This window comes from Lepidochelys kempii, chromosome 10, assembly GCF_965140265.1.
Source record: "Lepidochelys kempii isolate rLepKem1 chromosome 10, rLepKem1.hap2, whole genome shotgun sequence".
Taxonomy (NCBI): domain Eukaryota; kingdom Metazoa; phylum Chordata; order Testudines; family Cheloniidae; genus Lepidochelys; species Lepidochelys kempii.
In genome coordinates, this window is record NC_133265.1 from 30,978,533 (window position 1) to 30,992,099 (window position 13,567).

The 13,567-nt window shown below is 51.6% G+C and overlaps 1 protein-coding gene across 1 annotated transcript; it reads left to right on the forward strand.

Annotated features, from left to right (window-relative positions):
* The first annotated feature begins 2 nt into the window (after positions 1-2).
* Positions 3-12,001, forward strand: STUB1 (STIP1 homology and U-box containing protein 1). The gene is made up of 7 exons (XM_073362619.1): positions 3-332; positions 4,664-4,862; positions 5,635-5,800; positions 7,209-7,299; positions 8,514-8,570; positions 9,288-9,404; positions 10,873-12,001. Exons 1-7 carry the CDS (start codon positions 102-104, stop codon positions 10,996-10,998), a joined length of 987 nt encoding a protein of 328 aa, XP_073218720.1. The 5' UTR covers positions 3-101; the 3' UTR covers positions 10,999-12,001.
* The last annotated feature ends 1,566 nt before the right edge of the window (positions 12,002-13,567 follow it).

The following is a 13,567-nucleotide window of genomic DNA, read 5'->3' on the forward strand; positions in this document are numbered from 1 at the left end:
GGGGCGGGGCGGAGGCGGGCTCGGGCAGGGCCGGCCGGGCTGTCGCAGTGCGAGGCCGCAGGGATCCGGCCGGGCCCCGCAGGGGAGCGCTGGGCTGCGGCATGAAGGGGAAGGAGGAGAAGGAGAGCGGCGGCCTGGGGCTGGGGGGCGGCCCCGGCGGCGGGGGGCCGTGCGGGGGGCCCCGCGGCAGCGCGGCGGCCGGGCTCGGGGGCGGCCCGGGCGGGGGCAGCCCCGAGAAGAGCCACAGCGCCCAGGAGCACAAGGAGCAGGGCAACCGGCTCTTCGTCAGCCGCAAGTACCCCGAGGCGGCCGCCTGCTACGGCCGGGCCATCGTGAGTGCGGGCTGGGGGGCGCGGGGGGCCTAACGTGGGCTGGAGGGACGGGGGAGCCGTGCGGCCTACAGGACCAAGCTGAGGCCTTGGGGGGAGGGGGAATACTGCGAATTAGCTGTTACAGCCTGGCTGGGGGGGATGTGGGGAGCTGGGGAGGAGGGGCTGGCACCCATGAGGGGTAGGGGGGCCGAGCCGTGCCGTCTGGGGGGGAGGGGCTGGCACCCAGTGCGGGGGGCCGAGCCGTGCCGTCTGGGGGGGAGGGGCTGGCACCCAGTGCGGGGGGCCGAGCCGAGCCGTCTGGGGGGGAGGGGCTGGCACCCAGTGCGGGGGGCCGAGCCGAGCTGTCTGGGGGGGAGGGGCTGGCACCCAAGCCGAGCCGTCTGGGGGGAGGGGCTGGCACCCACTGCGGGGGAGATAGAGCCGTGCCGTCTGGGGGGGAGGGGCTGGCACCCATGAGGGGTAGGGGGGCCGAGCCGTGCCGTCTGGGGGGGAGGGGCTGGCACCCAGTGCGGGGGGCCGAGCCGTGCCGTCTGGGGGGGAGGGGCTGGCACCCAGTGCGGGGGGCCGAGCCGAGCCGTCTGGGGGGGAGGGGCTGGCACCCAGTGCGGGGGGCCGAGCCGAGCCGTCTGGGGGGGAGGGGCTGGCACCCAGTGCGGGGGGCCGAGCCGAGCCGTCTGGGGGGAGGGGCTGGCACCCACTGCGGGGGAGATAGAGCCGTGCCGTCTGGGGGGGAGGGGCTGGCACCCATGAGGGGTAGGGGGGCCGAGCCGTGCCGTCTGGGGGGGAGGGGCTGGCACCCAGTGCGGGGGGCCGAGCCGTGCCGTCTGGGGGGGAGGGGCTGGCACCCAGTGCGGGGGGCCGAGCCGAGCCGTCTGGGGGGGAGGGGCTGGCACCCAGTGCGGGGGGCCGAGCCGAGCCGTCTGGGGGGGAGGGGCTGGCACCCAGTGCGGGGGGCCGAGCCGAGCCGTCTGGGGGGAGGGGCTGGCACCCACTGCGGGGGAGATAGAGCCGTGCCGTCTGGGGGGGAGGGGCTGGCACCCACTGCGGGGGGCCGAGCCGTGCCGTCTGGGGGGGAGGGGCTGGCACCCACTGCGGGGGGCCGAGCCGTGCCGTCTGGGGGGGAGGGGCTGGCACCCACTGCGGGGGGCCGAGCCGAGCCGTCTGGGGGGGAGGGGCTGGCACCCACTGCGGGGGGCCGAGCCGAGCCGTCTGGGGGGGAGGGGCTGGCACCCACTGCGGGGGGCCGAGCCGTCTGGGGGGGAGGGGCTGGCACCCACTGCGGGAGGCCGAGCCGAGCCGTCTTGGGGGGAGGGGCTGGCACCCACTGCGGGGGGCCGAGCCGAGCCGTCTGGGGGGGAGGGGCTGGCACCCACTGCGGGGGGCCGAGCCGTCTGGGGGGGAGGGGCTGGCACCCACTGCGGGAGGCCGAGCCGAGCCGTCTTGGGGGGAGGGGCTGGCACCCACTGCGGGGGGCCGAGCCGAGCTGTCTGGGGGAGGTAGAGCTGAGCTGTGTAGGGTGAGGGCCAGTTCACACATTGGGGCTGAGCTGTTTGAGGCAGAGGCCAGTATCCCTTGTGTGTCCCTGGAAAGGCGGTACTGCAGGACTCAGTTCCTGCTTGAAAACACACGGGTGCACACACCCCACCCCACACTGCTTGGGAAGAATCTAGGCTAAGGTCCCTGCTTCTTTGGAGGCCTAGTCCCTCCTTCAGTGCTGTGTTGGTAACAAGAGCCCCTTGGGAACAGGAGGCCTGGAAAAACGTTTCACACTCAGGTGTACACACCCTATGGATTTAGGCCCAGACAATGTTTTTAGCATTCCAGTTATTGCTCTGCTTGGGATGCTGATCTTGGCTGGTCAGACTTGGGATATCAATCTTTTACAAAAAGGTGAGTTGAGACTTGTTAGTGGCAATGGCAGTAAACAGGTTTCAGAGTAGCAGCCGTGTTAGTCTGTATCCGCAAAAAGAAAAGGAGTACTTGTGGCACCTTAGAGACTAACAAATTTATTTGAGCATAAGCTTTTGTGAGCTATAGCTCGATGAAGTGAGCCGTAGCACACGAAAGCTTATGCTCAAATAAATTTTTTAGTCTCTAAGGTGCCACAAGTACTCCTTTTCTTTTAATGGCAGTAAAGGCAAACAGCTGGGGATGTTGGAATTTATGATGCTGAAAGGGTTTGGACAGGACACTGTTTATCTCCTAGTCTCTCCACAAAGTACTATATGGGACCGTTAGCCCTATAATTGAAGTATTTATTGATAGGGCCTTAGTTTCTACTTCAGTATCCACTGGTTATGGGCAGGAAGGATCTTAGTTTAAAATATCGTCCAAAGGACCCATTCTATATAACGCTGCACTGCAGTGCTTGTGAGCTCTGTCTAGTGCAGCACTTGAACCTTTGATGTGGTCCAGATTCCAGGTTTACTATCAGAACCATAATCTAGAGCTCATACTGACATGGCTCTTGGGGATTTGTGTTCCTAAGCATATGTCTTGGGAATAAAACTCTTTGCTTGTATCATGCCTGTCACAAGGGGGTTTTTTCTCTCTCTGACTCTGCAGACTGAGATGCACAGTTTGAGATTGAAGGAAATTTCTTTAAACACTCTTCGCTGCTAATGTTAGGAGATTACTGATGGGGATGCTTTTCTCCTAGGTCTGGAATAGTCTCTGTGCCCCGCCTGGTATTTAGCTGAGTCTAGTATTTCCTCTGTTTCATTAGGAACATAGCATTACAAAAGCCAGTTTGTGTAGTCTGTCTATTCTGTGTTTACTCACACACCCTCAACAAATCGCCTCTCCTCTGTGTTGTCTAATCTGATATTCTATGATTAATACACTCTTGATTTGGGTGACTGTCACCATCTAGCATGTCTCAATGTAGCATTCATGGTTTTCCTAGTTTGCCTATCCTGGTACTGCTCTTTAAGTGTGTTTTCGTGTATCAACCTGCCTGCTGGTTCATGGTAACTGCTAAAGCTTGTTAGTTGGGTCCATGATGATGAACTTGTAAACAACATACAAAACATTCCTTTGAGAAATAGATGATGGGCCAAGATTATACAGCTTTAGACTCTTCATTGTTGTCTCCTGTTTAGAAAGACAGGAGTGATAACTTAGCTCTAAGGACATGCTGGTTAACATCACTTGAATCCATTTACTGAACAAGTTGTGGTCTGAGAGCTAGAGCCTTTTGTCTTTGGAGACTTGGGTTCAAATTTTCTTGAGTCACTCACAAGTGAAAATGTGTATTGATCTCTTCAGAGTTTTCTGTGGATCTTAGTCCACATCATCAAATCACTGCAGAGTGGAGAAATCCAAAACTTGAGTAGCTAGGAGAGGGTACGAGTCGGGATTGAGATACATCAATGGAGCTGTGCCAGAGTTCCCAGGACTAGAATAGCCGGTGCTGCAGGTCAGGACTGTAGTGCATTGGCAGAGTAAGTGGAGGTCCAGAGCTAGAATACCAAGGGTCTCGTGTTAAGGAATGTGGTGAACTGGGAGGAGGTTAGGCAGGACTGGAACTGTCCAGGGTGTAGCAGATCAAGAAGTGCACTGGTGTTTGTTATTTGGAGGCCCAGGGTTTGGGATAGCAGAGGCTGCATTAGGTCAGGATTGTATTGCACTGGCAGAGCTCTGCAGGGGAAGCATGTACAGTTCCTGCCTGACTGGCTCTAGCAAAATATTTATGTAATTTAAAATAATTCAGGTCAAGGATCAGGTCTCTCCCACAAAGCAAACCTCTGGATCCAACTATACTTTGCAGGATTTCTGAGCAAAACTATCCTGTGTGGGCTTTAGAACTCTATCTCACCTTGTCTACTGGATAATGAGGAGTCTGTGGAGCATCTCAGTGGTGTATCTTTTCTCTGGCCCAGTGAAGGAAAGGCACACTCCTGCCTGGTGGGCCTTGTCAAGGCTTAAATGAGAGAGAAAAGCAGAATTCTGCATTTGCACTTCTGGAAACATGAGGCAGGATTCAGTAGCCTGCCCAGATAGAAAGCTTTTAATGCTAGTTTCCATCCTGGTACCTAAATTGTGGCTCCATATTGTAAAGGGTAATGTGCAGTAGGCCAAGCAGGTTAAATACTAGAGCACAGCAGTCCAGAGCTTGCATGCTTCGGCACTGCTTGTGACTGTTAGTATTATGTTGAGCAAACAACCTGAACAGTGAGGACCAGTCCAGTAATAATTAGATTTCACAGATACTAAGAGCAGGAAAAAGACTTGAACCCTTCTGTCCCTTCCCATCCATGTGCAGTTATGAAAGTCTCATATGCTTTGTGTTATCCTTGGCAGACCTTTAATGTGTCTGACTTTTCTTCCAGAACCGGAACCCCTTAGTGGCAGTATACTACACCAACCGAGCCTTGTGTTACCTGAAGATGCAGCAACATGAGAAGGCCCTGGCAGATTGTAAGCATGCCCTGGAACTAGACAGCCAGTCAGTGAAGGCCCATTTCTTTCTGGGGCAGTGCCAGATGGAGATGGAGAACTATGATGAGGCCATCGCTAACTTGCAGAGAGGTGAGCAGTGTCTTCCTATTAAATGTTCAGGCCTGGAACAAGCTGTCACCAACCTATAGAGGTGGCCAGGACCTCCAATATTAACAGGATACCAGGGCCTATCTTGGGCTGTTGCTAACATGCAGAGAATTGAGCGATACAAAACATTCACCGTGACGAGGGCCATGGCTGCAGAGAAATGAATGGGCCTCTCTTACAAAACAGACACCAGTATATGGCACAAGTCACAATTTGTCGAAATACAAAATGTGATTTTAAGCTAGAAAAGACTGGTGTTTAGTTCTGTATAGTCACTTCAGACTGCCAATATCCAATTCCTCTCAGTTTAAATCAGTTTAAATGCCACTCCCTGTATCTTGGTTCTGCACTTGACAACAGGCTGATATTTGATTGGGGACGAAGCCCTAAACAGGAGTCAGTTTCTTCTTAAACTGTGTAGAAATCAGTGATTTGATCAGCTTCTATATGGAGATGGTCCAATGGAGTCCAAGTCATTGTGTGCAGCTCTTGGCCCAAGGATTTATTCCCCATTTGCTGCTTTGTACTGAGGGAGTGATGTAGCACTCAAAGGCACAGGTGTTGTCTCTCACTGTTCCCTCCTTCAGGGAGAGGGGCAAAACCAGACTCACCTGGCTAAAGCAAAGGAGGTGGGAGCCATAATCCACTGTCCCAAATCCCACCTCTTATTAGATATACCTACTAACTAGATTTAGCAAAGCATCAGCTTCTTCCACCCTGCCCCCAACCTTGAGAGCACTTCTTGTCTCCCCAGCCTATAACCTAGCCAAGGAACAGCGACTGAATTTTGGGGATGACATTCCAAGTGCACTGCGGATTGCCAAGAAGAAGCGCTGGAACAACATTGAAGAGAAAAGGATCAACCAGGAAAATGAGTTGCACTCCTATCTAACCAAACTCATCATGGCTGAGAAGGAGAGGTAATGCAGATAGAAATCTCTGAGCTTTTCTACACTTGGCATTAGTCCACACTAGTGGGGTGTGAATTCTAGTGCACACTAGGGAGTCACACTAACTGACCTGTGTGAACCCTACTAGTGTCCACTAAAGTTCCTTAGTGCACCTTAGTCATAGAACCACAGAAAAGTAGGATGGGAAGGGACTTTGAGACATCATCAAATCCAGCCCCCTGCCCTGAAGCAGGACCAGGTAAACCTAGTTCACCCCTGACAGGTGTTTAACTAACCTGTTCTTAAAAACCTCCAATAATGGAGATTCTACAACCTCCCTTGGAAGCCTATTTCAGTGCTTAACTACTCTTATAGTTAGGTTAGATATTAGGAAAAACTTTCTAAGTCTCCCTTGCTACATATTAAGCTCATTACTACTTGTCCTACATCCAGTGGATGCAAAGAACAATTGATCACAGTTCTCTTTGTAACAGTCCTTAGCAGATTTGAAGACTGTTATCAAAGCCTCCCTCACTCAAGTCACTTTTCTCTAAACATGCCCAGTTTTTTCAGCCTTTCCTCATAGGTCAGGTTTTCTAAACCTTTTACCAGTTTTGTTGCTCTCAAATTTGTCCATTTCAAACAATAGTACGTTACTGTGCAGGTGGGAGGTTCTAGTGTGTGCTAGCAGGATCCACATGGATCAGTTAGTGCATGACACTCTAGTGTGCACTCGGATTTACACCCGTCTACAATGGATTAATGCACAGGGTAGACAAGCCTTCTCCGCAGCCTGGAGGGATGAGGGGAATCTTGAAGACCACTAGAGCTGTGTAAGCAGAAGGGAGGGACTGTGTCCCAGACAACACTGGTCTCAGGCAGGGAAGGGCAGAATCCCACAGGATGACCCTCCCATGTGCGAAGGGAGGAGGGGAAAAGATAAGCTTTTGTAAACATTTCCCAGTACCCTGAAATTGGTGACAAGATAGTGGCCTTCTACCAGAGCTTACCCTGGCACTTAGAAGGCACTGCCCTAAGGAAGCTCACACTATTGAAATGGTGGAGAGTCCCTGCTTATCTGGCTTTCTGGGAAAGCCGGAGTCCTTGCACTAAGAAGGTGAAGAAAGGGAAATTAAGAGCGTGTTCATTCAGAGCTGAACATTCCTTCTCCTCCATTGTGGCATTTCAAGTTCCTTTGCTGATCATTTGCTCTGGACTATAATCATAGAAATGTAGGGCTGGAAAGGACCTTGAGAGGTCAAGTCCAGCCCCCTGTGCTGAAGCAGGACTAAGTAAACCTAGACTATCCCAGCAGGTGTTTGTCTAACCTGTTCGTATAAACCTCCACTGACAGGGATTCCACAGCCTCCCTAGATAACTTGTTCCAGTGCTTAACTATCTGTATAGTTAGAAAGTTATCCCCCTGGTTCTTCCCTAGAGAGCTGGATGAATACCGAAGGACACAACAAGAGGAGAACGTGGATGAGAGCCGGAGCCGGGCCCAACTGGCTAACGTTGAAGCCAAACATGTGAGGCAACCTCATGAATCCATCCCCTCAGTGTGGATTTGGGCCTCCTGGGTAGTGTTGGGCATGTGTCCCGACTTGGTGTGAGCAGCAAGCCCAAGGGGATGTTCTTCTCCAGGACCACCACGCCACAGCTCCTGCTTGTGGAGCAGATCTGTGGGGTATGAACACAGTCCAGCTGGGTTTTTTTCCCAGCACAGAAGATGGTAGTCCTGCGTGAGCTGTGGAGGATAACAGTGCTGCTTTGGGTTCATTGCAGTTGAGTAGGGATCAGGCACCAAGGAAGAGCATCACTGAGGGAATAGTTGTTGGAATAGACCATAGTAGAATCTTTGTGGGGATTCTGGAGCATCCTATTAGAGTACGACTAGAGGGGACATGCCTGTAGCAATTTCCTGACTTTCAGGGGTGCTGTGATGAGTCAGAAGAATACGTGGGGTGGCCGTGGGGGATGATGGAGGGGTTTTGTGTGAGCAGAGTGCATACTGTTCCTGGTGCTCTTACTGCCCTGCAGTAGGTGTTAAAGATGAGTTGAACGTTGTTGCTTTTACCGTCTAAATTCTGTGCCCAACCCACAAACAGTTGCTGTGCATGAAGTGGACAGTGGGCTTTTTGTATGCCCACTTTACAGCCGTGAAGATCTTTATTCCTGTGCCCATGTTCTTCTGGCAAAATCAGACTGACTCTTTTTGGAAGCTGTCAGCACTGCTGCTTTATCAACCACATGAGCCACTACTGATTGACATGCAAGACCGTTCCCATCCCCTCTGTTATGGCTGACACTGTTAACAACACATAGCCAGCCCCAGTTGTCTAGGTAGTGAGTCTGAGAGTTAAATCCAAGTCTCCTGTACAGCAGTGTAGAGCAGTAACTACTCAGCAGGTCGGAAGATGTGTTCCTGCCTGTATGTGATTGACACTCTGAAATCAGCAGATAGAGGCTGGCAAGGGGACACACCAAATCCTGTTCCTCAGGATCCTTGAGAGACCAAGATCCTTATCAACTTTTGCTGTGAGCCAGCCAGTTTGTTCTCTGTAAAAGTGGTTCTGCCAAGTGACTCCCGTGCTGTTGGGGTGGGTGAGGGAACAATTCCCCATCAATGGCTGCAGTGTTTGTGCCAAAGTCTCTGCAGCCTGAGAGACACTGAAGAGGCAACAAAGTCCTGCAGGGCCCTTTCCCCATTTCCCTACCATTAAAGGGGTTATTTCTCTTTCAGGACAAGTACCTAGCAGATATGGATGAGCTGTTCTCTCAGGTGGATGAGAAGAGGAAGGTGAGGATGGGCTTAAATAGGTGTGGCAGCTGTGACCAGACAAGGAGTGCGCAGAGGGAGGGCATCAAACATGACTGATAAGGTGGCTTAGCTCGGGGTGCCAAAGATAAGGTGGCTTATCCCATCCTTCATGTTCTCCCCACCACCACCCTGCTGTTGGACTAATTTAAAACTCTCGTGAGTACCAGGTCTCTCTCAGATGAGAGCTGGACCAGAAGGCCAGATGCCACATGGGAGGGAACGGAGCCCCAGATTTGAGGATGAGCTTGGGACTCCAGCTGCAATGGCTGGTGGCGATGGGGCATTTCATAGCAGAAAAGGTTGTGAACTGTTCACTGTCAGTCAGCTGTTCTCCTGGATGTGGTAGCCGTGGAGAAGGCCAGGTATCTATCTGGATGGAATATAAACCATATAGTAGAAGCTTCAGCTGGTGGTGGATTTAATGGTTAGTTGGAGTGCAAATATGGCCTGTGTGTTTGTGGGAAGAGAGAGAGAGAGAGAGAAAACCAATGCCCCCTCATTCCCCAGCTGTTTTTTCTGATATGCAATGCAGGGATCTCCATCGTGTGCCTGACTTGGCAATGGAATCTGTGCTTCTTGCACCCATGCTGAGGTCCTGTCCCTGGGTCACCTGTTCATTGGTTTGCTGCACTAGACCGGAGATGGGCCTGTTGTATGATGGCTCCCTAATGCTGAACTTTTGTTCTCTCGAGTCAGAAGCGAGACATCCCTGATTACCTCTGTGGGAAGATCAGTTTTGAACTGATGCGAGAGCCCTGTATCACACCCAGTGGGATTACCTACGACAGGAAAGATATAGAAGAACATCTTCAGGTAATGGGAGAACCAGAGTGTTGGGCATCTGAGTGGGAGGGCAGGAGGAAAGGAAGAGTGTGGGTGCCCATGTGAGGGAGAGAAACCCAGGGCAATTTTTAGGAGATAGCAACTTAAAATCAAATCAGTCTCCAAACATGAGTTAATGTAGTTCCAGATGCTGGGCCTGCACCTGAGGCCCCCTGGCTGATTGTGTAAGTTTGCACCCCCCTTTGGGGGGTGAAAAACCCACCCAAAGGTTGGAAACTGACTGTACTGGGGAAGGGCGACACAGACTAAACTCTCAGTGGTCAGGTGCTTCCCTGTCATGTTTCCTTCCTCCCGCATCCTAGAGCAGCTGCAGCCCTTGCAAGCACTGTGGTGTGTTAGTGGGCCCTGGCCCCTGGTAACAATGTAGAAATCTACTTGGGGATAGGGGTGGGGCCTGCAGAAAAAGCAGTGGGGTTTCAGAGACCACCCAAATATTAAATACCGAAGTATCTTGTTTTAAAGCTTGAGCTCCATTCTGTCCCTTAGCCCATCTTTGTTTAGAGGACGGGGCATCAGTGAGAGGAGCCACACTTACGGAATTGAATGCTTCATCTTGTGAAGTTTTGCATGGGTTGAGTCCCAGTTACCTCAACCTGCCATTCCCTTGCATGGTGCCAGGGCAATGGAGAATGTCTGAAGTGTTGGAGCTACCAGGCCCCTGCTTTAATTGCGGTGCTGCTGGCTAGGCACTCTCAGCGAAGCTACATCCACTTTGGATCTCACCTCACGGCCAGGGTTTTCCAGCCCTGACTGAGCCAGTCTGGCCTCCCGGGCATGCTGTAAAGCCTCTGTTCTCTCAGGCTTTTTCGGGGGGGAATGTGGTGAGAGGGCTTTAGTTTTGGAGGAATTCGGAGGAGTCTTATGTTTAGATGGGGGCCTTGAATACTAGTCACTGGATCTATTTATAACATAAGAACGGCCATGCTGGGTCATACCAAAGGTCCATCTAGCCTAGTGTCCTGTCTTCAGGAAGTGGCCAGTATAAAGATAGTCTGTGCACCCAGAGCAATGTTAAATTGCTAAGCTAAGTTACATCTCAGCTCTCTCCTTTGTGTGTGCTCTGTGCCATCGGATTGCCAGCCCGCTCCCAGTTGTGGGTGGTGGTTCTTTTTCTGAAACCCCCACAGCTGTGGTTATGACTGAAAAGATGTTTCTGCTAGGGTAAGTAACACACTAAAGTAAGAAGTGTCTTGTCTCTTCCCCTCCTGTCTCCAGTGTAGATTAAATTGTCCAGCTGTGGCATCCTGTCTGTGGGGAGCATCCCTCAGGTAGCAAGGGGGCACATGGGGCTAGCTATACCCGGGGAACCGAGACTGACTGAGTGGCTGGGAGGTCTCTGGCAGGCCTAGGGGATGCAGATGCAGCAACAGGGTAAGGGGCTGGTTACTCAGGTTTTTGCTCTATTTCCATCCTCCTTATGGTCTCTTTTCCCTTTCAGCGTGTTGGTCACTTTGACCCTGTGACCCGAAGTCCTTTGACCCAAGACCAGCTGATCCCAAACCTTGCTATGAAGGAGGTGATAGATGCATTCATATCAGAAAATGGCTGGGTAGAAGAGTACTGATGGCTGAGCGGGCACAGTTCTGTGGATCCTCACCGCAGCCCCAGCTGTGGCAGCACACTCTGCTATGGACTGCTCTCTGAGCGTGCTGGGCTGGCACCAAGCCTTACTCACTTTCAGTCTCTCTCTCTCTCCCTCCCTCCCCTCTTGGATGCCCAGAGATCCATTGGCAGTGCTGGACTAGAATGCATTATCATCTCATCTCCCAGAAACCACAGCTGGGCCAGACTGACTGAGCAGGGCCATGAAGGGTCCTTCCATCTCCTTGCTCACCTGGGCTCCTGGTAACTTCTCAACATAATAGACAGAAGCAAGATTGCCTTAGGCAGGCAGAGAGGGAGCGCCTGTCGAGGACCCAGCACTGGAGGCAACCCACAGAAGCACTTTTGGAAGAGCGGTGTTACTCTGTACTAACCAGCATCACTGCTTTTCATACCCCACCTCAAACCTTCCTCCACAAAAACATCTGCCGATTCCCTTTCCCCACAGCACAAGCCCTGCTCCTGGGGAGATGTGGGAGCCTTGCCTACGGTGAGGAGCTGGCTCGGAAGGGCTCTCCTGCTGTCCATGCTGAACTGCATTCTCCACTCCCTCCCTCTGTACATAGTTTGTTTCTTTCTTCCTACATCTCCTGTCTGTCCAGTGTAGTTCTCTTCATGTTTTCCTGTAAATAGCCACTTGCTGGGGGAGGGAAATGAAATATATATTATACAGACGTTGACTGGTATGTGAGATTGTACTGGGAAACCACTGTCCTGTAGGATGGAAGCCGTGACCCATGGGAGGCCACTCTCCAGCCCCAGGGACAGTAGTTCCCTGCTAACCACTTGGATCAAAGTTCATATTTGTTTTAATTAAACCCTTAAAAAAAGAAAAAAAGTCGGCCGAAAGCGTTTTGGTTGTTGAAAGTCTTGATGTCTGATTGGCCTGCAGACTGCCTGGCTTCATGAGTGCGCTCTCCAGAAGTTTGCCAGTGTTAATAAATATTTCAGCAATAAGTGTTAAATAGTCTGAATGTTTCATGACTGAAGGGATCTTTCCTTTGAAAAGACTGGTGGAGGCTGGGCAGAGGCAGCCCCCAGTGGCACATGGGCGCAGAAGTGGAGGGCATGTGAATAGCACTTGCACAGAAGATGACATCTCTCTTAGTAAGGAGTGCAGGTAGGCTGCTCGCATTAAGATGCAGCATGGCATGCTGGGCCTGTAGTCTCCAGAGGCTGTACCTCCATGTTAAAGATGAGGGTAGCTGCAATCTTCACATGCAAGGCAGCATGTGAATGTCTGCACATGGGGGATCTAAGTGTTCTTTTTGTTGTATGTTATCTATGCCATGTTGCATCAATTGCATCACATGGGCAGGCCTGTTCTCTAACAGGAAGCACTGTCTAGTTTTTGCTTTGTTGATTTCTAAACCTGTTCTGTTGCTGCTTGAAGTTCTGTCCCCTTCAGATCAGATTTTTCCTAGGGAGAACGCTGATTTATATTTTGGAGAAGTTCAGGGTTTGGAGAAACCCTCTGGTGCATGATGCAATTACTGTGTTGATGTTTTGTGGGGTGTTTCCTCCCGTTTCTGTGGGTGCGAAGCTTCTCAGATTATAGCTGTGAGGGGGCAAAGCTGCTAGCATCAGTATCTTTGCTCTGTTGTGCAATCTCAAGGCCAGGAAGGGGCTTTCAGACTGATGCCAAGCAAAACCTGTTTGTTGGGTGGGTTATTACATATTGTAAGAGAAGAAATGCTTGTAGCTTCTTGTGCGTCCCTGGAGAAGGCAGTTAAGGTGTAGCCTCTGTCCCTCCCCACAAGGAAGGAGGAGGTGGCAGAACAGTGTTGCTGCCAGTTGGAGGAATCTCTAGCTGAACTCATTAGCCCACCTGGTCAGGTATTTGCCAGGATATTTATAGGGAGTTGGGGGAGGGAAAGGCAACTGGCCTTTATGAAGACTGGAGTCTAAGTCTCCTGCTCACTTAGCCACTGGCAAGCATATTAGACAGAGCTTTTGTTGAGGAAGGATATACATAGCAAGATACTTGAATATAACGATGTCTCAGCAGACCACTCGTCTAGCCAGTCTGCTGTCCTATTTTGAGTCAAGGTTTCCTCTGTTCCCTGGGTACCTTGCTGTTCTGTTGATCTCAGTTGGTGATCATTGTACTGTGTTCTGAAGTGGAAAGAAGGTGCCCTTTGTCATTTTATCCTGGCTAATGTAACTGTAGATTCTGTTTTTTCTTTTGAAGTGCCCAGTGATTTTTTTTCAGTCACACTAAGAGCTTTCTGGCTGATATCTGTGGCAAAGAGTTCTCCAGGTTAGTGACAGGCTGCAAAGGAGAGGATTGCCTGTTGTTGGTAAATGGGGTATCTTTTTAATTCCATCAAGTATCCTTTCATTCTTGCATCAGGCTTGGGGGAGGAGTAAGTACCTGCCTGGCTTTCTAGCCATGAATTATTCATGGAGTGCATCGGTAGCACTTTACGAACCAATTCATCCTTCTTGCCATCCTCTCTCGGCTAACTCCTCTCCAAACTCAAGAGCAATTACTGAGAGAGGAAGGGAAGCAGGCGCATTGCCCTCCGTGG